Source organism: Leopardus geoffroyi, chromosome A1 (assembly GCF_018350155.1).
Source record: "Leopardus geoffroyi isolate Oge1 chromosome A1, O.geoffroyi_Oge1_pat1.0, whole genome shotgun sequence".
NCBI classification, from domain to species: domain Eukaryota; kingdom Metazoa; phylum Chordata; class Mammalia; order Carnivora; family Felidae; genus Leopardus; species Leopardus geoffroyi.
Genome location: NC_059326.1, coordinates 82,483,709 through 82,507,383, shown reverse-complemented (window position 1 = coordinate 82,507,383; position 23,675 = coordinate 82,483,709). Strand labels below are relative to the sequence as shown.

General features: G+C 58.7%; 1 protein-coding gene across 4 annotated transcripts in view; it reads left to right on the top strand.

The window, feature by feature from the left end:
- The first annotated feature begins 247 nt into the window (after positions 1-247).
- The window catches only part of GAS6 (growth arrest specific 6), a 33,351-nt gene continuing 9,923 nt past the window's right edge, over positions 248-23,675 (top strand). Inside the window, exons 1-8 of one of the 4 annotated variants that reach the window (XM_045482708.1) lie at positions 248-568; positions 822-988; positions 11,622-11,646; positions 13,025-13,087; positions 19,034-19,156; positions 19,726-19,848; positions 22,688-22,810; positions 23,343-23,464. In XM_045482708.1, the coding sequence (XP_045338664.1) occupies positions 490-568; positions 822-988; positions 11,622-11,646; positions 13,025-13,087; positions 19,034-19,156; positions 19,726-19,848; positions 22,688-22,810; positions 23,343-23,464 (825 nt within the window). In that variant the 5' untranslated portion in view covers positions 248-489. The remainder of the gene's footprint in view (positions 569-821; positions 989-11,621; positions 11,647-13,024; positions 13,088-19,033; positions 19,157-19,725; positions 19,849-22,687; positions 22,811-23,342; positions 23,465-23,675) is intronic. The other 3 variants (XM_045482698.1, XM_045482718.1, XM_045482723.1) reach the window with 3 other exon arrangements.

The window sequence follows — 23,675 nt, the reverse complement described above, 5'->3', positions numbered from 1 at the left end:
TCTAAGTGGCCACGTCGTCCGGGTGGGGTGACGGGTCTCCCCGGGGTCTTTGATCTCCGCGGGGCTGGGGTGGGGGGAGAGGGGGTGCTGGGAGCCGGCGTGGGTTAGGTGGGCGGGTGCTGGGAGCTGGCGGGGCGGGGTGGGGTGGGGGTGCTGGAAGGCGCGGGGGGTGGTGCTGGGAGCCAGCGGGGGGGCGGGGGGTGGGTGCTGGGAACACGCGCGCCCCGCCCCCGCGCGGCCCCGAGCCGGGTCCTGCCCGCGCGCCCCGCCCCGGCCCCGGCCGCGAGCGCCGAGGTGCCGCCGCCGCCGCCGCCGCCGCCGCCGTCGCCGGGATGTGACCTTCAGAGCCGCCTGCACGGGATGAGCGGAGCCACCGCCCCGCGGCGCCCGCGGCTCGCCACGGCCTCCCGGGCGCTCTGAGAGCGCGCGCTCCCGGCCCGGTCGCCGTCCCCGGCCCTCGCCCCGCGCTCGCCCCGGCCCGGCCCCGCCATGCCGCCGCCGCCCGCGCTCGCCGCCGCCCTGGGCACCGCGCTGCTTGTGCTCCTGCTGGCCTCCGAGTCCGCGCACAGTGAGTACCGGGCCGGACCCCCGGGCCCCTCCCCAGAGCCCCCCCCCGCGGGCGCCTGCTCCCCGCGCCCCCGCTTTCCCCCCCCCCCCGCCCCGGGCGCCTGCTCCCCGCGCCCCCGGGCCCCGCACGCCGCAGCCGCGTCCCCGGGGGGCTGGCGGCCGAGAGGACGGCGCGTGCGGGGCGGGGTTGACGGCGTGTCCCCGTTCCGTCCCCGCTCTCTCCCGGCGTCGTCCTCCCGCCCGCGTCCGGGCAGCTGTGATGCTGCGGGCGCGAGAGGCGGCGCAGTTCCTGCGGCCCCGGCAGCGACGCGCCTACCAGGTCTTCGAGGAGGCCAAGCAGGGCCACCTGGAGAGGGAATGCATTGAGGAGCTGTGCAGCCAGGAGGAGGCCCGGGAGGTGTTCGAGAACGACCCCGAGACGGTGAGCGCGCGCAGTCCCGCTGCTGGGGTCTGGGAACATCCTCCGTGCGCGCTGCTGGGGATCCTCACGGGGACGCCCCTTCCCCGCTGCGCAGACAGCCTTGGTGTTAGGGGTGCCGGGGCTGCAGTCAGGTCTCCCAGTCAGGAGTGCTGGAGGGGGGGGCGGGGGGCCCTGGGTACCACCGTCAAGGCTCCTGCACACCTTTTGGGCCCCATCTCTCCTGGTGACCCCAGGTGCTCCCACAGCTGTAAGCAGGTGCGTGAATGGGTCCTCTTGAGACCCCGTTACCTTGGTCAGCAGGCCTCTGAAGGCAGCCGCCTTCAGGGAAATGTGCAATAGGCAACACCTCCTCAGTGTTTAAGATGTAAGAGGAATACAGTGGGTAAAAGCGTAAAGGGCTTCCTGCCTCCCCACTTAGATGGACCGGAAGTGAGGCGTGGGCTGCCCGCAGCCCCTAGATCTTCACCAAGGGGTATGGACTGTTTGCCTGAAAGAGGAAATGAAAGACGTGGCCTCTGGGATCGCTTGCCACAGCAGGTCCCGAAAGCCAAAACGGAAATAGGACCAGGACATCTGTGGGAGGGGTGGGCAGGAGGGCTGGGGTCAGGGCCCCCCCCCTCCTCCCCCCCCCCCCACCAGGGTGCCCTGTGGAGGCCTCCTTCAGCAAGGTGCTCTTTACAAGCAGCTGGTGACTTTGGGAGCCTGGCTGTTCTGGCTCAGGACGTGACTCTATTAATAACGTCCTTGGGGGGTGTGGGGCGGCAGGCAGCCAACAGCAGGGAACAGCCCGTGTGGACTCAGCATCTGTGCAGGAGCTCTGCCCTCCCCGGGAGGGGACCCACGGGACCCTGCGTGTGTATCGGTCCTGGGGCAGATGCCCTTGGAGAGTGCCAGTGTGCAAATCGGATGGGCTTTATACCGTGAGATCAGGGTGACTTCACAGACGTTTTTGGTTCTACCAGAATGTTTCTTCTAAAGAATTCTGGGATAAAATAAACACTGTGTGCAATAAATGGATAGCTCTGTGGGGCCCACAGAGGCTTTGTCTTCCCTGGTATTTCTCATCATTTGACCTGACAACCCTTTCCAGGCCGTTGTGAAGCGAGCTTTGAGGAGATGGCCGACCCCCAGCAGTTCTTGTGCGAGTTGCTGCCGTGGGGTGGGCCTGAGAAGGTTTTCTCCAGGGCCGTTGCTTTCCATGTCAATAGCAGCACCGGTTCAATCTTCCTGTAAGGGCAGCACTGCTGGTCTTTTCTGGCCTGTTTTCCGGTTTCTTTAATGACGAACCTGGTGGCCCAATGAGTCATCCCCTGCAGAGGATTTCTGAAGGCCTAGCAACAGGGCCATGTGCCTGGCCAGCAGGTCCCTGCATGGTTGCAGGACTGTGTGACAGGTGCAGCGGGGCTCCCCAGCCCCCAGACCTTGTACAGAGACCCTGGGAGGGGGCTCATAGGTGAGAAGAGTTGAAGCTACTGTCCACCCCCGTGGCCACTCCCGGCTGTGCTTGCCCAGAACGACAGGGCCTGACCTGGCTTTTCCTTGCTGCCTGGACACACTGTTTGTTAGCCACAGTATCCTTCTTCCCAGAGCATTAATCCCCTCGCTGATTTTAATTGCTTTTATGTTTTAATCGTAACTTTATTTATAAACGTCTGACACAAAGGCAAGAGAAGGAAAAGTGTGTTTGCTCAGGACCCATGATTTTAACTCAGCCAGTGCTCTCTGGGCACATTCCTGCAAGGGAGGTCATGGCCGCCCCAGCCTCCAGGGGTCCTCATCCCTACAGCAGAGACTTGTGAACTTCTTTCATAGGAAAGCAGTCCGTGGTTTTCCAGGATCCTGTCCTCCTCGCCAGTCCCTGGCGGCAATAGTAACTACATCCTTCTCTTCATTTGCCAGTTTCCCAGGTTACACCAGCTACTTCGGGGTTGTCCCTCAAGGTCAGCTGGGTTGCAAACCCTTCACCTGAACCTGTACCTTGCATCTTGTGTAGACCGTAGTGAAGACTGTTTGGCCGTTGGCTTGTGGCATGCTGGGAGGAGCCAGGCTAGGGTTAGGAGTCACCCTCACCACCATGGGGGCACTCTGGAAGGGGCCACCCTGTCCTCAGGGTCGGGCTCATTGGCAGGCATACACAGCCACCTGGTCCTGCTCTGTCCTGCTGGCAGAGAGGGCACCAGTGCCCTCCGGTTCTGATCCTGCGGTTCTGGGGGCACTAGTGAGCGAGCCCCAGGGAGGGCGTGCGGGAGCTGGGCCCTGCCCCCCAGGTTGGGCGGGCTTGAGCACCTGGAGGGCCAGCTCTGGGCTGCAGATGTACTTTCTGGTGTTTGGAGGCTTGTGCTGGAGTGCTGACTGCTAGCTGGGTGGGCTGTTCCTGCCTGATCCGGATTGTTCCTGACTAGGCTGTATTTCTCTTGGGAAGGGAAGTGACCTTCACAGCAGGTAGCTGCTAGCACAATGGTTCCTTCCTGATTCCAGCCTTATCACACACCTGTGCTGGAAAGGAAGGGGGCCTGGGGTGGGGGGCTTCCTGACATCCTGGTCACCCTCCTGCTTCCCTCCTGGGAGCAGACAGTCCTCCCCCTCACGCCTCAGGCCCCTGGGGAGTGTCCCAGGCTCCCCATTGTTGCCAGGGCTAACGTTCCTCTGCAGGGCTCAGGGACAGTTGATTCCCTCCCTATCTGTTTCCTCTCACATGCTACGCTCCCCGCTGGCTCGCCCTCTCCTTGCTTGTCCTCAGTATCACTTCCCACAAGAACCCTTCTGTGCTGGGATTCTCCTAAGCTCACCGCTGGCCAGCCCAGCAGAGTCGCCTTCTACTTAAATCCTTTAAGGCTGGCGGGTTCCAGACGCCGGAGGCCGTCTCAGTAATTGGCCTTCGCTTCCGGAAAGAGTTCTGGACAAAAGACTTAGCCAGCCCCACCCTACCTGCCTCCCAGCTCCTGGGAGCCCTCCCCTCTTGGGAACCCGCTCTTGGCAGCCACAACCTGGTGCTAGGAAAGAAACTCCAGGCCCTGGCCTTGACCCAGCACTTCGTTAAATTGGAGGGCAGACAGTATTCGCAGCACGGCCAGCAGCGCACCTGGAGGGCTTCACATCACAGGTGCATGACCGCCGGCCAGTGCTTGAGCTCACATGTGTCCCCCTTGTCTGTCTCTCTCCATGTCTCCCCCTCCCACCTCCTCCATGTCTCTTGGATGTGGGGGAGCCCAGTGGTGCTGGTGGAGGGTTTTACAGGTACAGTCAGCTTCAAAGCCCTGCAGTGCTGCTGGCCTCCAAGGACACTGTCTTCCTGAGATCCCTGTTTCTTTCAGGACAGCTTGGGGACAGGTACCCCTACAGAGATGAAAGTCTTACCTTCCAGCCTAAGGCCTAAGGGGTCTCACGAAGACCCCAGCAGGAGGGTGGGAGGGAGGAAGAGGGCACCTGGTCACCACTCCCCCCAGCCCCTGCCACGACTTGCCTCTGCAGTGCGGGTGCCCTGGCTGGGGAGGTGACATACCGGCTGTGACCTCCAGGACAGCCACCAGCTGCCCACCTGCCCCCACCACCACCCCACCGCTGCCTTGCAGGTGGCCTGCATACGCTGCCCCACGCACACACTGCCCATCTCCTTTCTTGGGGTTCTCAAGGGAAGCAGCTCCTGCGGACCGTGGCCTCCCCTCCTGGACCCTCTCCTTCTTGGGCTTTCGCCCCTAGGGGCCGCAGGGAAGCTGGTCATGGGCTGGATTCGCCGTTGTGGGGCTGGTTCTGCTTTGTCTTGAGGTGGCTGCTGCTGAGCTGAAAGGCCTGGGGCAGGGGTGCCGCTGAGGCAGGACCGGCCCTACTTGGCTGCCCCGCACTGGGTTCTCTCCTGGGCGTCTGCAGGCACTTCAGCTGTGCTGTTCAGCCTCTACAGACCAGGCCCAGTGGATGACACTTGGTCCTTGCCAGTGGGCCCAACATCTGCCGAAAGCCAATTAAAGACGTTTTGGAAAACGCTGTAGAAGCAAAACAGCCTTCTAAGACTCTGATGCTTATGGCCTGTTGCTTGAGATTCCAAGTAGCTGGGGCCAGGATTTTCCAGACACTTCCCGGGTCATCCCTGTGTTCCAGTCATGCTGACAGGTGACCCACTGTCTTCACACTCGATGCCCCTCTTCCCTGGGGTCGGTGGGTTGGCACTGGGGGCTGTTTCTGTGATGCAGCATCTGTTGAGGCTCAGGGGTTAGTGTCTGACGTCGGGAATGCTCTGTGCCTCTGCAGTGCTGGTCCGGGGGCCCCACTGTGAGCCGTGTTCTTGTGAACTTGGACCTTGATGGGGTGCAGTTCATTAGAAGTTTTATAATAACTTTTCAAGAGGACTTGAAGTTCCGGAACAATATCCGGCCTGCTCCCATTGATCACACGATGACAGATGTGTTGTTCAAATGAGATAGTTTGAACCCCATACTATCATACTTGTTTCCTCAGACTTCTTTTGTCAGATTTGAGAATTGTTTCTTTCTGGTATCAGTGCCCATGGTAATACACAGTTTTCCACATCTATCCCCCAAACCTGCCACATAGACCTGGTTTGCGCAGGGCTTTTCTTGAAACACTGCTCTCCATGAAAATCACACAGCTGGAATCAGCCAGCCCCTGGGGGCGGGCCTCTGCTTCCACCCGGGGGCCACTGAGGCTGTGCTGGGGCATCCACAAGGACTGGCATGACGCGGCTGCAGGTGCAGCCGCCTGGGTGACTGGTTTGGACACATGCCTCTATAGTGCGATGCTTCAGGTTGAAATGGAAGATCCTGTTGGCAGGTTGCTATTGGCAGTTGCCAGGGGCCGGGAGTAGGAGAGGGTGCTTCCCACCTGCCCTGTCGCGTAGCAGACCAGCCATTTGTGATGGAAGAGTCACCTTGGGCCCGCCCCGAATGATTGCTGCGGCTGCATTCCTCAGATGCAGGTTCTGGGTTGCCCCACGCTTACCCCGTGCCAGATACGCGTGGAACATCTCACGTGCACCTCACTTGCATGCCATGATGTAGCATGTCCGGAGGGGCGTCAAAATGCACTTAAAATTCCTTTCCCTAAGCCAGAAACAGACAAGAACTTTGCAGTAGTGTTTGTCACAAGGTCATAGGACGTGGTGGCCCTTATTCCAGATGCTTGTGAACTGAGGCCCAGGAATCTATGTGGGGACTTGCCCAAGTTCACTCTTCACTGGGAGGACACAGATGGAAACTCAGGTCCCAGCCTCCAAGGTCAGCATGTTAACTCTGAAGTGATTGACCTTCCGAGGCGAGAAGTGTCTACACAGCCTGCTACGTGGTGATGCGCACATGGGCACTGATTCATCCTAAAGCTGGTTATGAAAAGGGCCCAGAGAACCCAGCTTTCCAGCTGGCTCTCACCACTCCCCGGGACTCGGCTGGCTCAGCCCTTGTGCTTATCTCACTGGTATGTGCTGGGCGCCAGGGGCTGGTTCTAGGGGCGTGGGGGTGCGTGCGGCTGCAGGAATCCCACTGCACAGATCCACAGAGCTGCAGTCCCCAGCTTTTATCTGTGCACCTGCGTGTTGTCCCCACAGGAATTTTTAACAACACACGTGCACATTAGCGTCTCAGGAAGGAGGGGAGCACTGTGGCCTTGGGGGTGTTTCTGGGGCCTGCTCCCCTCCTTGCAGGGCTGACCTGGAGGCCCTGTGGGCCTGGCAGGGGTAGGTAGGGGGTGTCCGTGTTTCCTTTGGTCTCATGGAGTGCTTAAACAGACCCCTGGTTTGGAGAATCTTAGAGGAGATGAACTTGGGAAGACGACAGAGGGATTTTGTGTGAACCACGCTTAGAAAAACATGCACAGACTGAGTGATGCTGGCCTGGGGGACTGAGAACCTGTCAGGGTCCCTGCAGGCTGAGGGGCCAAAGCTTGCCCATCGATAGCTGGGAATCTCTCCAGGAGCCGTCGTAAAAACTGTGAGACCGTTGTTGTGACTTCCTCCAGCTACCGCAAAGCAGAAGCCTCCGTAATGACGATTCAAGTTGATGTGACTTGGACAGTATTTCCCTTAGAAGTCAAGTTTGCTAGCAAGACACCATTAAGGTTAAAGGATTAGTCAGTGTTGTGGACCGCTTCTCAGGAAGACACCTTGTATTTGTATCACGTAAATAAGCAGTTATTGTGACGCTTGAGTCTCGGCCCACTTTGTCAAATAGCGTAAGGAGTTTTGGAAACAAAATTTCGGGCAGTTATTTATTAAAGGAAGTAAGAAATTCTTAATTTCCTGTTTGAAAAGTAACGACCATTTGTTATGCTGCGATGTGTGCCTCCTATTATGTCGTGTGAACTAGATCAAAGTGCTGGGTACTCCACGCCAAAAAGACTTACGCACTGCTGATGCTGATGTGTTTGCAAAGCAGTTTCCACGTCCATTAACACGCTGGTGTCTCGGCCCTCCTGGCAGTGAGCCTCCCATTAACCTGCATATGCATCAGAGGGCAGGAAGAAGGCAACTGCCCTGAAGGTGAGCCGCAGCATCAGGGCCGGAAGCTGTCTGTGTCCCCCTGGCTCACCCCGTCCCTGCAGGGACTGTGCCAGCCTGGGAGGAGCTCGAAGAGTTAAAATAGTTTGGACATGAAGGCATGTACGAGGTGTCAGTTGCCAAATTCTAGAACCTTCCCAGCTGCATGTGGTCCTGTTCAAGAGCTACAAGAGGGCAACTGTGCTCAGTTCACACTGTGAGCCCAGGTGATGTTTCTGTCTTAATAATGTGCATTTTAACCCACTAGGCTTGTGTGGTTTTTGACCATTTTTGGAAGGCAGATTTGCTCTCAGAGCGTCAAGTTTATAGAGAGACCACTAAGAACCCCACCAAGCCTCAGAAGGCCCCGGGGAAGAGGTGCAGAGGCTGGGTGCTTGGAGGGCATTTCAGCAGGCTGGGCAGGCTGCCAGGCAAGGAGCTCGTCGTGGTCACAGCTTCTGGAGTTCCAACTCCAGAACTGACTGTCCCGCGGTAGGAGAGGGGCGAGTGGCAGGTGGACAGCCCACACGCAACCTTGCCCCACGGGGAGGGTGGGCAACTCCCTGATGCTCTTGACTGTTGCCACATGGGAGACTCTGGAGGCACAGACCCCGTGTGGCAGACCAGGGTTCCAGTGGTCAGCACGGGGCAGAGGCAGGTGGGAGGTTCTGTCTGCAGATGGGACTTGTCGAGGATTTCACCAGCCACCTATTTGCTGTCCTTTCTGGTGCTCCCCTTCTTAGCGAAGGGGCCAGATGGGTGACGGCACGATTAAGGAGCAGACGTGGAAGAGACCATCTCACAGAAACATCGTCCTGTGGTTTCAGAGCAAACTGCTAGGCCTCACGTTAGACACAAGTGGACCGAGCCTGTCGTTGGGTTCAGGCCTTGAAGGTGCTTTGGGCACAGGTTCCTGTGTTTACAAACCTGCAGGGAACAGGAGCATGGGAGAATGCGTCCCAGGGAAGGCCGGGTTTGTTGGAGCACCCAACTCCATTTACGTGAGGGTGTGTGGCCAGTGGGCTCTTGGCCAAGACCAGCACACTGATCCTCCCAGAACCAGCTGCTCCCCGTAGGTGGGGTGTGAGCTCCACACGGGGCCACTTCACTCATGGGCAGTCCCTACTAGTAGGAGTGACGACTCAGTTGTTGAATCACACATGCACCATGTCTCATTGCCTCCTCAGAGAGTAGGGTCCTTGGAATGAATGGCGGAAGAAGAGGTTGGCAAATGGCAGTTCATCTAAGGATCTAAGTTGAAAAATGCATTGGCAGTTTGTAAGCTTGAGGAAACGTAGTACTGATATTTCTGAGTTTTGGAAGACACAAGCTGAGAGCACCGATTTAGGTATTTCTCCCAGTGTGCTTAGCTTTGTTATAAATAAAATCAACAACTCAGTGAAAATTGTAGGACTCTACGTTTGCCTGTTCATTCATTCATACACCCAGCCATCCATGCATTCTTCCTTTGATCCATCCATCCGTCATCCAGCCAGCCATCCACCCATCCAACCACCCATCGATTTACTCATTCTTCCATTCATCTATCCATTCATCTATCATTCATTCACCCATTTAGCAATGGCTCCTGAGGGCCTTCTGAGGGATAGTCAGCACCAGGCCAGGTATCGGGCATATACCTTCCCCTCTGGGATCTTCAGCTCACAGTTTAGTGGCCTGCAGTTTTGCTCACTTCTTTGTATCTTTAGCTGTTTAAGTAAAGCAGAAGCAAACTCCTGAGAAAAATGATTGCCAGGTGACAGACGGCTTCATTTCCAACCTGGGTGGCCCTGGCCTCCTGCTGGCTGGTCTGCCCATTCCCTGCTCCTGACCCCAGCCAGGCCCTCACACGCCTCCTTGTGTGGTCAAAAAGAAAGGGTAAGTTTGTAGGCAACCGATCCCTGGTTCTGAATCTGGCCATCTGAACTGTGGCCTCTGCTCCATGGATCACTGGGAGGGTGATGCTCATGGGAGTCAGCCCAGCTCCTGAGCCTCAGGCCACAGTTTATGTGTGGCCAACTTGTGGTGCAGGTGGGGCCGGCTCTCTGTTCTGTGTCCAGTGCCCTTCATTCACTGAGATTTCCATAGGTCTTCCTCTTTGGTCAGAACGTTGAAGGACAGTTAGAAATGTCTCTTTCTCTTGGGAGAGCGCATAGTGGTTTTAGGTGCATCTGTCTTAGCTTTGCTGTTACTCGGGGTTAATCATCTCTGTCCTAGATTGCCAGCCAAATGAGCACCCCTCTCACCCCAAATAAATCAAGCACACAAATTAAGATAAATTGTCACCAGCTTATGGCCCAATGGTTTTGGAAACCACATTCCCATGGGTGTGATTAACTTAAGGGAAGGGCACATGGCTTTTCGGTCAGCGAGGCTCTTCCAGAACAATACAATCGCTGTTAAAACACATGACACATAGCTAGTAATAGGGCTTTGAAAAATATAATACAGCTTTCTGGATAACATATAGAACAGCTTTCCTGTGGCAGTGCCAAGTTTATGACCATACAGAACAGCTTTCTTGTGGCAGGTGCCACATTTATGACCATACAGAATAGCTTTCCTGTGGCAGGTGCCACGTCTATGACAACTGGGAACTCTGCTCACAGATCCTCAGTGTCTTTAGTTCCTTCATAGTCTAATTCTTGGTTTTGTGAGTGGACACATCGTGCATCCTAAGTCTTTTCTTTCAGAGCCAGAGCCCCTCCCTTTGTGACAAAGTCTGTGGCCTTTGCTCTCCCTCTAAACCCGGCAGATGTCCCTGTCTGCTTGCCCTCAGCTCTGGGGGCTTCGTCTGAGTGCGCCTGGCCTCACTTGCCTTTCCTGTCTGGGAGTGGCCAGTCCATGACTGAAAGCAGCACGGAGAAGTGAAACCAGGCCGTCAGGGCCCTCTGGATGCTGGTGGGGAGGGGTGTCCCCGCCCTGGCTGTGTGGCTCTGCCTGCCAGACCTGGCCTCTGTCACACCTGCCTGAATGTCACCTTCGCAACCGTGAAACAAGCTGAAATACAAACTTGCTCTGACCATTACTTTTCTTTTAAAGGTGTTAAGAGTCTAAGCCACATCTTTATCAGAACATGACTTTCTGATGGGTGTCTTAGCAAAGTGTTGTAAACAGTGAGGGAACGGGACAGGTGAGGTGCCAGACCATGGCGTGAGGCCAGCTAACTGTGGGGGCCCATCACTGCAGATTACACACCAGCTCCTTTCAGCGTGGTTTTGGATCCCAGTGTGCTGTCGGGAGCCCGACCTGGCTTCCTAACCTTGGTTGAACACCACGACCCGTCGTGAGCCTCGGTTTCCTCCTCTCTGATGACGGGGTTAATTGAAAAGACCTTGGAGCGGTTGTGAGGGTCAGATGGAAGGACATACAATCACAGCACCTGTAGCAGGCACCCCTCCTCGGTGGGTGCTGCTGCGTAGCGACCTGGTCCCGTCCAGGGGAACATCTAGGGCCAAGCCACGCTGTGACTGACCCTCAGTGAGAGATGATGGTGGACAGGTGGGGCCAAGGACCCTGGGGACAATTCCAGCTGCTCTCTGCTGCTGGCCAAGACAGGGCAAGTGGTCCTAGTATTTGGCAGACAGCTGGTATGGTGCAGAGCTCTTAGTTCACGGTCACGGACGGAAAGGACCTTTGCTTCCCTTGCACCCTTCACACCTCGCCCAGCACCAGTTCCTTGTACAAACACAGTCGGTGCAAGTCAGCGCCTGCATGTGGATGGCCCCGCGGGGTCTGCATGCTTCTGGGAGGAGCCCGGTGTCAGCGAGGGCCCAGACAATCTTCCTCCCGGCCCTCCGCCTCCTGTGAGACACTGGGTCCCTTAAATGACATCCCCGTTGCCGCTTACAGAAGGTCCAGGCGGACATCATTCTGCAGCGGCCGAGACAGCGGCCTGGGCCGCACCCTCCCTCTTCTTCCTCACGCCATGGTCCTTGAGGCGGAAAGTGGCTTTTCTGGGTGGTTCTGCCCTGCTGTCACTGAGCCAGCTGTGGAGAGTTCCCCGCCTTCCTCACGCACCTGCCCCGCCCAGGTGCCTGTCTGTGCCCACTGGGGAGGAAGGCGAGGCCCTCCGCCAGCTGCTGCGGGCACTGTGTGGGGAGTGCAGGCCATGCCAGTAAACTGTCGCCCCTTCTTTTTCTTTTTCCACAGGACTATTTTTACCCAAGATACTTAGGTAAGTTTGCATCGCTGCTTCTGTAGTTGTAGAGGAACAGAGGTGGACATGTCACCTGTCAGCTGGGCCAGCCCGTCCCACAGGTGCTCCTGGGGAGGTTGCTTTACTCACACGGTGAGCTTGGGACTCTTGGAGCACGCGGTCACAGCGCCTGTGTCTTTCACGGCAGCACGATCCGCGTCAACCGCGATCCAGTGCCGTTATTTGCAAACCGCTTCTCTGTTCTGACTCGGCTAGCTTGCTGTTTGGGAATGTGGCTGATTTAGTGAGTCTCAGACCTGTTGGTCTCGGGGTGTCTGCACTCCTGAAGTTACTGAAGATGCCGAAGAGCTTTTGCTCCGTGGACTATGGTGGTTGGTATTTGCCGTGTTTTTTAACAGAACTGAGCCCAGTAAGAGATGTTTTTGTTTAATTTGAACAAGAGGAAATTGTTCAGGACAGGCAGGTGCTCCTGGCTGCCCAGCAGGGGTGTCACCGGGCAGCGTGGCCCCCAGAAAGCTCCCGAGTGTACTTGGGAGAGAAAGTAAGACGCGTGACAGCCAAGTGACCAGGGACCGTCAGAAAGAGGCTCTGGACTTTCCCTGAACTACTCCTTTAATTGATGCTGTTCTAAGATTTTTCTAAGATGTACATCATTATGAGACAGACCTACACCAGGGTCTGTTCCTTCTTAAGTTTGGTGAATTTCCTGTTGGCCTTATGTCCTCTTAGCGGTATTCTCTGGGTCTGTGCCATAGTGGGCCCTGAAGAGCTGGGGACCTGCCCACTCCCGGGCTCCCTGTTGGCCTCCGCAGGCCTCGCTCCTAGGTGTCTGGGATTTGTTTCCGGGGGCAGAGGGTGACCAGCTGTCCTGGGAGCTGCCTCCAGGTCGCCTGGGCCCCGGTCCTCCTGGGCATGACCAAGCGCCAGGGACCTACTGAAGGTCCAGGAGTGGCTCAACACCCGTTCTGTATGAGTTCCAGTGTCTGGTCCCCTCCTCCAGCTCCCGTTTAAACCAGCCTGTCAGACGGCTCGGGGAGGGGGACACTCAAATCATGACTTCCACATTCAGGGTCCAACGGGGGTTCTGTTAGAGACCAACTTGAAATAAGGTTCACCTCTCTGACTGTCGCCAGAAAACCCAGTGACTGTTCCTGGTCCTTCATGCCACCAGAGAGGCCGCAGACAGACCTTTGGACACAGTTCAGCCTTTTTGTGGGAGGCCTTTTCTTGCTTGCCAGCGTTAAAATCTCTAACAACAAAAGCTGGAGCACCTAGGGAATGTGAATAATCTCCTCTTCCAGAGGTGGCTCAGAGACGACTCACGAGTTCTGAGGTCTGTCCTGTCGTCTGTCACCTGTGACAAGAATGACTGACCTGCTTTCCATCTGTCTTACAGACTGCGTCAGTAGGCATGGGCCTCCGCACAGCAAGAGCCCAGCTTTCGCCGCCTGCGTTCAGAGTAAGTCCACCTCCCTGCTGTTCCCCTCAAAGCCCCGCGGGTTTGGGTAACTTCAGGCTCTGCTGTGGTTTTCCAGGGACCTTGACTAGCCCCATTACCTTAAGGAGCTGCAGCCCCGGCCTGAGCTCTGCTCCTTTTCCACTGAACTTGCCCTTTGCAGCAAATGAGGTTCGTTTTTCTAAATAAGAAAGCAGTGCACGCGGTATAAAATCTAAGCCTTTCCTGGGTGTGAGGAGCGAGCACTTCGCCCCCGGCTGTGCCTCCTGGTCAACCGGTGAGGCTCCAGAGGCCCCGGTTGCCAGATCTGAGAATATTCTGGGGCCCGTAAACACATACGCACAGTCTCTTGTTTTGCACAAATGCCAGCTTACCACACGGGCGTGCCAACCTCTCTGCCCTGAGTGCAGCTCGGTACACACGCGCGTTCACGGCAACACCGGCTCGGGTAGGTAGCATTAACTGTGAACTGGGGACTTCTAGGCTACCTCCGGTTTTTGACAAGTACAAACAAAATCTCATATGCATCTGACGGTGTCTGCAGGACAGAATCCCAGGGCGGGACCTACAGCACCAAGCCCAGTGTCATTTCTCATTTCGGGCCTGAATTATGCCAGGAGCGAGCGAGCGCGAGCAGGAGGCCCACCCACTTATCTCTGCCAAGCTGGTGCATTTTTTTTTAACTTTTTGGTTTCACCCAGTATAAACGATGAAGGGTGACTCCCAGTCCTTGTGTTTATGTTTTTCTCACCGAGTCAAGCTGAGCTTTATGTGTTAGCCGTTCGCACAATTTTCCCTCTGCTTATCATGCATCTTTTGTATTCTTATTAACATCATGTAAGTGATCACTCAGTAACACCGACTTTTCGCTGGCGAGGAACGCTGTAGCCACCTCAGCTGGGACTGACTCTGGCCCGGCTCAGGTCTGAGCTCCTCACGGCGAGCTGGCTGGTCGACCCTAAGCCCAGGTGTCTGTGTGTTCACCGCACATGCTGGGCAGTTGGGCTCTGGGCGCGCAGCCCCTGCACCTGAGGCCAGGCCTGCTGCCCCCGGGGAGCCCAGGAGGGGAGGACCCAGAGCTGCTCATGGACTGGCTGGCCTGGCTTGTGGTGCTGCTGCATCCAGCCACCCACCTGTCCGTGTGCCGGCCAAGGGCCTCACCCCACTCGCCTGGCCTGGGTAACGGGCCCAAGCCCTGGTCCAGAGGAGCAGAAGAAATGATTGATTTAACTCAGGAAGGCGAGGGAAGGGTGGTGAGGCCGCGTGGCCCCTGCTCCCCTCTGACCCCAGGACAGCGGCACAATAGCGGGTGCAGAGCAGACTGGCTTCTGTCATTTTGGGTACAAGTGCCTGTTAACTCAGGGTGGTCAAAATCCATGCCCATGCATCATGGGCAACCTGGAGCAGGCTCCCTCCCTCGGCCCCCTGGGGTCAGCTCATGACCTCAGCCTCCTAGGGGTCAGCCCGTGACCTCAGCCTCCCTGGGGTCAACCCGTGACCTCGGCCTCCCTGGGGTCAGCTTGTGACCTCGGTCTCCTGGGGGTCAGCCTATTTCCTGGGATCAGCCCATGACCTTGGCCTCCTGGGGGTCAACCCGTGACCTCAGCCTCCCTGGGGTCAACCGTGACCTCGGCCTTCCTGGGATCAACCTGTGACCTCAGCCTCCCTAGGGTCAGCCCATGATCTCAGCCTCCCAGGGGTCAGCCCGTGACCTCGGCCTCCCTGGGGTCAGCCCGTGACCTCGGCCTCTCCAAGGGGCATGGTCATTGCAGTTTTGCTAAACCAATTTTTTCTTTTAAATTATGTCTCCAAATTGATGAGATTGCTTTATTTTTTTAATGTTTATTTTTATTTTTGAAAGAGACTGAGCATGAATGGGGGAGGGGCAGAGAGAGAGGGAGACACAGAAGCAGGTTCCAGGCTCTGAGCTGTCAGGACAGAGCCCGACATGGGGCTCAAACCCACAAACCGCAAGATCATGACCTGAGCTGAAGTTGGACGCTTAACTCACTGAGCCACTGTACGTCCCCATAGATGTTTAATTCCTGGGTTTTAGGCCGAGCCCCCCGGCACCCCCATAAGTATTTAATTCCTGGGTTCAGGCTCCCTTTTCTGGAAATCATAAAAAGTTATCTAGTTATCCATGCTTCCTGACACAGCGTGAAGATCATTGTTTCCAGAGAGCGGCACCCTTGTTCCAACAGCATTTATTTAAAGTCATTGAGTCCTGGGCCATGTTGTACCACGTGAGAGATTTTGTGGCCTTAGAGGGACCGGAATTGTTTGAATAGCAAAGATGCGTTCTGAATGGGCTTGAGGCTCTGGGCTCTGGTGGCGGCTGGGGTGAGGAAGGAAGGGGGGCTTCCTGAGCTGGCACCAGGGTCAGATCTCATGCAGTGGCGGCACTACGCCCCCCCATGCCCAGTCTCTCTGGACTGTGCGCTATGGTCAAATGTGTCGTCCTCCGTGGGTGCCTGACTACACACCGTCTGTGCCTCTAAATTTTCCGAAGTCGGGGGCAACCTGCAAATACAGTGCGTCCTTATTGGGGTGTGCATGAAGGCAGCTGGGGACAAGGACCCGAGGCCTGTCACTCGGGAAGGACACACGCCCTGCCCACACCCGCACCCCCACCCCCTGCGCCCCCGGAGTGGTTCCTGCAGGCCTCTCCACCCGCAGCACAGTTCGGGCAACTTTAGGCTGTTTTCATGGTTCTTTCCCGACAGCTGTCTCATTTGGTGGCCATGAGGCAGCAGAGCTGAGTGCTTGACTGTCCATTATTGTCAGAATAATGTCCCCCAAGAGCCCATGTCTCGGTTTGCCCAGGTGCCCGTGTCCAGCCCTGCTGCGCTCCGGGCCTGGGGCTTTCTTCCCGCCGACGTCTCCACCTTCCGCCCGCCGTGTCCGAAGGGCCCCTTCCCTTTGGCCACAGTGGGCCCTGCACTAAGTGTGTCGTCCAGCTTATAACTCATCTTTACCTTCATTCCGAGATGGAGAGAAAGGCCTCCTGTCGAGGGATCACATGGCTGCTCAGAGCAGCAGGGCCGTGTGGGGGCGAGGGGAACCCCATGTTCTCAAGGCTCCTTCTCGCTGGAGGCCTGGCCACAGGGAAGCGGGTGCCCTGGGTGCCTGCAGAGGCTTATCCTCACCCGTGCTCTCAGGTGCACGCCCTCGATCCCACGGGAGTTCGCTGGGCCCCTGCCCGGTGTCAGATGCTCAGATACCACCCCTCCCCCTTCCTTGGGTCCTGGGGCCGCTGTTGTGGGTGTCCTGTGGGAGCCCTGCTGCGGTGTTCCCTGGGGAAGTCTGTCTCCACCCTGGACTGTGGGTTCCTGAGGCGTTTTTATTCAAGGAGCTTTAGCCATTTAAGGCAGTTCCATGTGTCAAATGCGCACTTCTGAAATAACTGAATCTTGAACCAAATGCGTCAAGTGGAGACACCCTTCTGCCTTTGGGGGCCCCTCTGGGCTTGTGCTGTGAGCAGGCAGGCCAGGCCCTGGCACATGGCACACAACCCTCCTGCCCTATCTGCTATCTCTGGGGCTGGTGTTGGGCCTTGCCCTCCCCAGCCCTCCTGCCCCTCCCCACGGGCAGCATGGGGTCCGCAGGGCTGACCTGCCAGCTCCTGGTGGCTGTGGGACACGCCGTTCCCAGGCCCCGTTTCCTCATTCCTGGACCCGATTCTTGCTTGCTTATGGGGAGAAAGCATTTACCTTCCCTGCCAAAAACAACTGTGCAAGTGTCACAAAGCATTTGGGGATGCTGTGTCCGGTCAACACTTGCCAGTGAGTGTGGCAGGGCCACAGGAGGAGCCCAATACCAGACTCAGGCCCCAGTTATTTGCACACAGTTATGCGTATTCCCCAAGAAGTGGGGCCCTGGTGACAAGGTCACAGACCTGCATGGGACAAAGGGACGCAGCTTGGCGGAGTCTGGAGTCCTCCAATGAGGGCTGACAGGAGGCCCAGATGGGCTGGGGGTCACTTGAGCCCTAGGCTGGTGAGGCAGAGAAGGGCTCTACTAGGAATTCATTGCTGGTGACCACAAGCAAGGCCTGGGGCAGAAATGCTGTCCCCAAACCTGGCGTTGGGCTGGAAATGTCAGTCATTTTTTTTTTTAATTTTTTTTTTAACGTTTATTTATTTTTGAGACAGAGAGAGACAAAGCCTGAACGGGGGAGGGTCAGAGAGAGGGAGACACAGAATCTGAAACAGGCTCCAGGCTCTGAGCTGTCAGCACAGAGCCCGACGCGGGGCTCGAACTCACGGACCGCGAGATCATGACCTGAGCCGAAGTCGGCCGCTTAACCCACTGAGCCACCCAGGCGCCCCTGAAATGTCAGTCATTTTAAGGAAGAAGTGATAAACAGTGGCCTGTGCCCACCTGGTCAGTCTCCCAGCAGGACAGACACCTGAGCTCTCGGCTCTTGGTGGCCCTGTTGGCTCGTGCAGAGAAGAGGCTGGAAAACCTGGGAGTCTGACGAGCCTCTCCACCTGCCCAGCCGCCACGTTGTGTGGGCTACTCTCTCCATAAATAATGAGAAGTGGGGCACCTGGGTGGCTCAGTCGGTTAAGCGTCCGATGTCATCTCAGGTCATGATCTCATGGTTTGCGGGTTCAAGCTCGACATCGGGCTCTGTGCTGACAGCTTGGAGCCTGGAGCCTGCTTCAGATTCTGTGTCTCCCTCTCTCTGCCCCTCCCCTGCTCGTGCTGTCTTTCCAACACAAATAAATGTTAAAAATATGTATATACATGTAAATACAAGAGAAGTGATTGACCTGATCAGAGAGTTGTGGGGTGCATGGCCCTGGGAAGGGTGACACAGTGACCTGCTCTCCCCTGCGGGCCTGGGGATGGCTGTCAGCTGGCCAGCCTGGAGCCCACAGTCCCCAGGGCCACAGGGAAGCGGTCCAGAGCAGCAAGGTTTTGTCCACACCGCTGAAGAATACCTGCCTGAGGGACAGCGAGTTTGCTGCGGGCACTCTGGGCATCTCCCGCCCCGTCTACCAGCCCTGGCCTTGGGTTTGGACCTCAGCCACAGGCCCAGTGCTGTCCCCAGGCCGGAAGAGGCAGGTGTCCATGCTGGAAGAGGGGAGGGGAAGGCTGGCCAAGGTATGTCGAGGAACCAAGGCGAGAGCTGACCCACACAAGGGCTGCAGGGCTGGAAATCTCCTGGGCCTGCCGAGCATGGGCACAGTGAGAGCGGCAGAGATCAGCCTGGGCCTCAGTGCTGAGATCCCCTGGAGACCCCTGGCCAGCCCCTCCCACACAGCACGGGCACCTAGGCAAGCCAGGCTGCTGGTGGGCGGGCCCTACAGCTATGGCGCCTTGGAGCTGGGCTTCAGCGGCCTGTGAGAAGTTGCTCACATGCCAAGTCATTGGAAGGCACTCCCTGCAACTGTCTCAACTAGCCTGTAAAGCAGGTGGTGATTGACAGTCTTGGCCGGCAGACCGCCCCCTGAGCAGGGGCCGGCCGGTACCCCTCTCTGGGAGAGCCAAGGCAGCCTGGGCCTGGGCAGTCCCGCATCCGGCCAGGTGGTGTGGGGGTGCTCCTGTGGCCGCCAAGCCCTGCGGGGAGCATGCTGGGGTTTGAGTGGATGGGGCGCCTGGCCGGGGACGGTGGAGATGTCGGCCGGGATGGGGGTTCCTCATGTGACCCTTAAGGTCAGCCAGGGGTCTGTGGGCCTGCTCCCTGGGAGGCCAGAGCACAAGGGGCCCAGCCAGGCCCACCCCGTCCTCCTCTGCTGCCCTTGGCCCAGCGGGCAGGTGGACACTCCCTCCAAGCTGACCCAGATCTCCCTGGAACAGACGAGGGCCTGGCCCACCTGCTCCATGACTGTTCTCCTGCCCAGAACTGGGGTCCATGCCTCTAGTCTGGGCCCGCCTCGGTGGGCCTGCCCCCCCACCGTTCCCTCCCAGCTGAATGTTTTCTCCTTTTTCTCAACATAGACTTGCCTGACCAGTGCTCCCCAAACCCCTGCAACAAGGAGGGGACCCAAGTCTGCCAAGACCTCATGGGCAACTTCTATTGCCAGTGCAGAGCTGGCTGGGGCGGGCGGCTCTGTGACAGAGGTGAGGCCCCTCCCTGTGCCCCCAGCCCACCCGGGGATGTGCAGGGCCTGTTCCAGAGGAGGCAGGAGCCCCAGACTGTCCGGGTACCTGGCCCCTCATGGCCGGCCTACCTCCATCCGGCTCAGAGGAGAAAGGAGAGGAGGGGCCCCTTGGCCCCTCACGTCCCCCAAGAACATGGAGAGGCACTGCTTTCGCCTCCAAGGACAGGGCACTGTCCAACCTTTGAGAAGCTATCAGGTGCTGGCAGTGGCCTGGCTCAGGCAGGACTGGAAGAAAAGCCACCGTAGGGCTACCCCTGGGGACCCTGGGTGGGGCCTTGTCCAACCTCCCTGTCTGCAGTTTTGGGGGGTCAGCAAAGAAGCCGCAGGAAAAACGCCCCAAGACCTGGTGACCTCGGGGGCCCCTTCACTGCTGCTCCAAGCCACCCCGGGGCCCTGCCCTCCTCCAGTGCGCACTCGCGGTAGACGGGCACCACCCTCGGCACAGCAGGGTCTCTTGTGGGAACAGGCGTGCAGGTGCTTGTGCGTCACCTCTGCATGCTCCCCAGCCTCTCTTTGCTCTGTGCCCAGATGTCAACGAGTGCAGCCAGCAGAATGGGGGCTGCAACCAAATATGCCTCAACAAGCCCGGCAGCTTCCACTGCGCCTGCTACAGTGGCTACGCGCTCACGGTGGACAGCAGGACCTGCCAAGGTAACGCCCGGGCCGAGCCTCCCCGAGCCCTCCCCGTGCCCTCCCCGTTGGTCTGTGCAGCTGCCAAATTGCCAGAGTCGGCACGATGGCCAGATTGCTGAGGCTGGTGGTCACCTCTCGAGAGGCTGTGGGTCCCTGCAAAGGCGGGAGGAGGGGGAGGGGCCTCTGCAGAGCACATGCCCGGGCATGTCAGCGGCCATGGGAGCTGCCCCAGCATCCAACCCGGGATGAGTCACCGGGCTCTCAGCCAGTCCCTCTGACCCAGGGGCGGCCCCCATCCACACCCACCCGGCTTGCTTCCCTCTGGCAAAGGCTCAAGCTGAAGGCAACTCTCGTCCCTTCTGTCTCGGGCCCCCTGCGGCCCAGCATCCTGCAAGCTGTGGCCAGCCTACTGCACAACAGGGGCACCCCACTTCACAGGGGCAGCTCTCCGCCCATCCCCACCCCACCCTCCAACTCGGACCTGCTGACGTCTGTCACTGGCATGTCCCTGGGAATCTGGGACGTTTCTTGAGTGCTGCTGGCTTGCCCCGGAACAAGATGGAGGTACTGAGGGGGAAGCAGCCTCCAGAGCAAGGGCCCCTCCGTGGCCCGCGCACCTCTACCTGCTGGGGCCGAGGGGCAGGTTTCTCAGGGTCGCGGGCAGATGGTCTGTTTGGACGCCCCCAGGAAATGTGCCGTGTGCTATGGGGGACGTCCTGCATTAGCCTCCTCAGAAGTCCCTGAGTGACCAGAATCTCCCTCCCACCCGCTCGCCAAGTCTATGATGTGTGAGGACTCTAGGGGTCCCAGAGATTCCCTGCATCCTTGCCTTTGCCCCCAGAACAGCGTGTAGGGTAGTGGGACGGGACTCTGCACCTGCTGGGTCAGCGGGCTGCAAGGTGTTGTCCTCAGCATGACTGAGTAATGATTAGCATGATGGCAGGCGCCCCACCTCTGCTGCCAGGTTTCAGGGTGTGCCTGCCGAGTCCGGTCCTCACATACCTCCCTTTCTCTTGGCCATCAACTATTTCTTTGGGGACCTTGGGACCCCCAGATGCAGGCAAGGGAGGCTGTGGGGAATGGGGAGCCTTATCACTGTGGAGCCTGAACTTTCCATCTTGTTCTACTCAGTCAGAACCCGAGATACTGGGAAGGAGGGAGTGGGGTCGCTGCACCCCACTTCAAGGGCCCCCCAGCAGCATAGGGAATGGGACCCAGGCCTCTCCATCATCTGTCCTTGGCTGCAAGGAAGGGTCCCCAGCCTGCATGGCTGGGAGGTGGGCCAGGGGTCCCCACAGGGGGAGGGCGATAAGAGCCTGTTTTGGGCCCAAGGACCTCTTGGCCGTAGTGCACACAGTATGGTTGGGCCTAGGCTCTCTGCCCCCCCCGTGCCAATGCTGCACACTGTTCACCTGCTTTGGCTCCCAGTCACCGTGCTCTGTGACCAACTGCCCGACAGTGGCATCTCCAATGGGCAGAGTGTTGGCAGGATGTGAGGTGTAGGGAGGAGGGGCCCAGAGGCTGGAGCTCAGCTGTCTGGGCCCCCAGCCCGGCCCACAGTACTGCCAGAGGCTCTGTGGCTGTGGCCAATGGGCACTGTGGGAGAAGAAAGCAAGGTGGCAAGGGGCCACGTGGACGCGTGGGGTCCGGAGCTTTGTCCGCTGTTTCCCATGGGGAGGCTTCCCGGCCTGGGAAGTGCTGGTGTGCGGGCACAGGGCCAGGACAGGGGAGCCCTTCCCCGATGCTGCCACGGGCTCTCGGGTCCTCCCGCCCCGGCCCCTCCGCTGTCACAGGCCCCGCAGGGACTCTGCATACCTTGAAGCCCAGGTCATGAGCTTCTGTAGAGCAACAGAGGCTGCGGAGGCTGTGGGGGGTCCCTGTGGTTTCCTTGGTACCATGGTAGGGCCTCATGGGCCGTGTTCAGAGAGAGCCTGTGCCAACGAGGCATCCTGTGTGCGGAGCGGCCCGGGGCCCTGCAGCCAAGTGTGAGTGCAGAGCAGGGAGCGCGGTGTCCTCCCTGGTGCGGCCAGCATGCCCCACGTACTAGGGGGAGCCAGGTTCCTAAGGTTCTGGACGTGGGGTTGGCCCTACCTGGCTCCTGAAATGAAGTCCAGGCTCAGAAGCGTCCACACAGCTGGAAACGGATTGGGTGCAACCTGGCGGTTTCACACGCCGTCTCTCGGGGGACGTGTGCGATTGCTGGCTCGTTCTTGGGGTCGGTGAGCGACGTCTTCCTCATTCTGCACCTGCAAGCCTGCGTTTAGCTGCCCTCGTGAGGAGTCGTGAATGGCGTGGGGCTCAGAGACACACGTGTCGTGTTGCTGTGTAAGGACCCATGGTGTTTGAAGTAGCAATGACACGAGCCACCTGTTCCTTCTGACTCTGGAGGAAATGGGTTTTTAACTGCAGAAGTTTCGTGCTGGTCATTTGCTGGAGGGGCAGGATGGACGGAACCTCAGGAAGAGCCTTGATAACTTGTCAATACTGTGGTGTTTGAATTCCGGTGGAGAGACCCAGGGTGTGAGTGGAGGCCGAGTTGGGAGATGCAGGTGGCATCCCGGGGGCATTGGGGGGGAGTTGCTCCAGGGACGCAGGGTACCCTCCGTTCGGAAGGCCCCTGGGGTTTTGCTCCTGTGCTCCAGTGCTCAGAGCCCTGTCCAGTGTCCAGGACACCGATTGGAACTGCCCCCCATGGCCTCAATGCCTGGGCCTGGGGCTGCAGAGTCGGTGGCTGGGCGGAGGGGGCGTGGGCCTAGTCTGCCCCGGGGGCTGCGCCTCCGATGTGCTGTGCTCCCGCCACAGCATCTCCCCATGGCGGTCAGAAACCCCCCGGTCCAGCATGCTGGTTTTCTTGCAGACGTGGACGAGTGTGCAGACGGCAGGGCCTGCGGGGAGGCGCGCTGCAGCAACCTGCCGGGCTCCTACGCCTGCCTCTGTGATGAGGGCTACGCATTCAGTCCCCAGGAGAAGGCCTGTCAAGGTACCTCTTCCCAGCCGCCCACCGGCACCAGGCGCACACACACGTGCAGGCGTGCACACACAACACACCGCACCCACCTGTGAGCACGTGTGCTCGTGTACACATGAGTGTGCGTGCCGTGTGTGCACACATGTGCGCATACAATACACACATGCATTCGTGCTGCCTCTGAGTGCAGCTCGGCACCTTCTCTGACCTGCCCCAGACCGTACGCCCTGTGCCGCCGTAGCAGATGGGCTTGTGTGTGGCCCTCAGTTCCAGCTACTGTGTCTGGGGACAGCTGGGGATGTGCAGCCACTCACACCCTCCGTGCCCCGGGGGTGCCTGCCAATGGCAGTGGACCCTTCAGACGAGGACGTGCTTTGTGGCTGACCAGCTGGCTTATTCCAGCGGCTCCTTGGACCTGCCGGGAAGCACTGTGGGCGTAGTGGGGGGTGGGTGCCTCCTGAGTCACGTGCTGTGGAGCCCGTAGAGAGCACGCCGCACGTGTGACCAGACAGGTGAGGCTTGCCCATCTCCCTTGTGGCCACAGATGTGGACGAGTGTGCTGAGGGGCGCTGTGAGCAGGCCTGTGTCAACTCCCCAGGGGGCTACACCTGCCACTGTGACGGGCGTGGGGGCCTCAAGCTGTCCCCGGACATGAACACCTGCGAGGTAGTGTCCTCGGGGCGGCCGCCCCCTTCGGGAAGACCGTTCTCAGGGAGGAGGGCTGGTGACCCAGGGCAGTGGCGATGCGGGATGGGGGGGCGTGACTGTCCTGTGCGTGACACCCCCAGGGCAGATCCCTACCTGTGGCCCGGCAGGCAGCCTGCACCCAAAGCAGGCCCTGCCCAGTGCGCGTGCAGCCAGAGCCCCCAGACTGGGG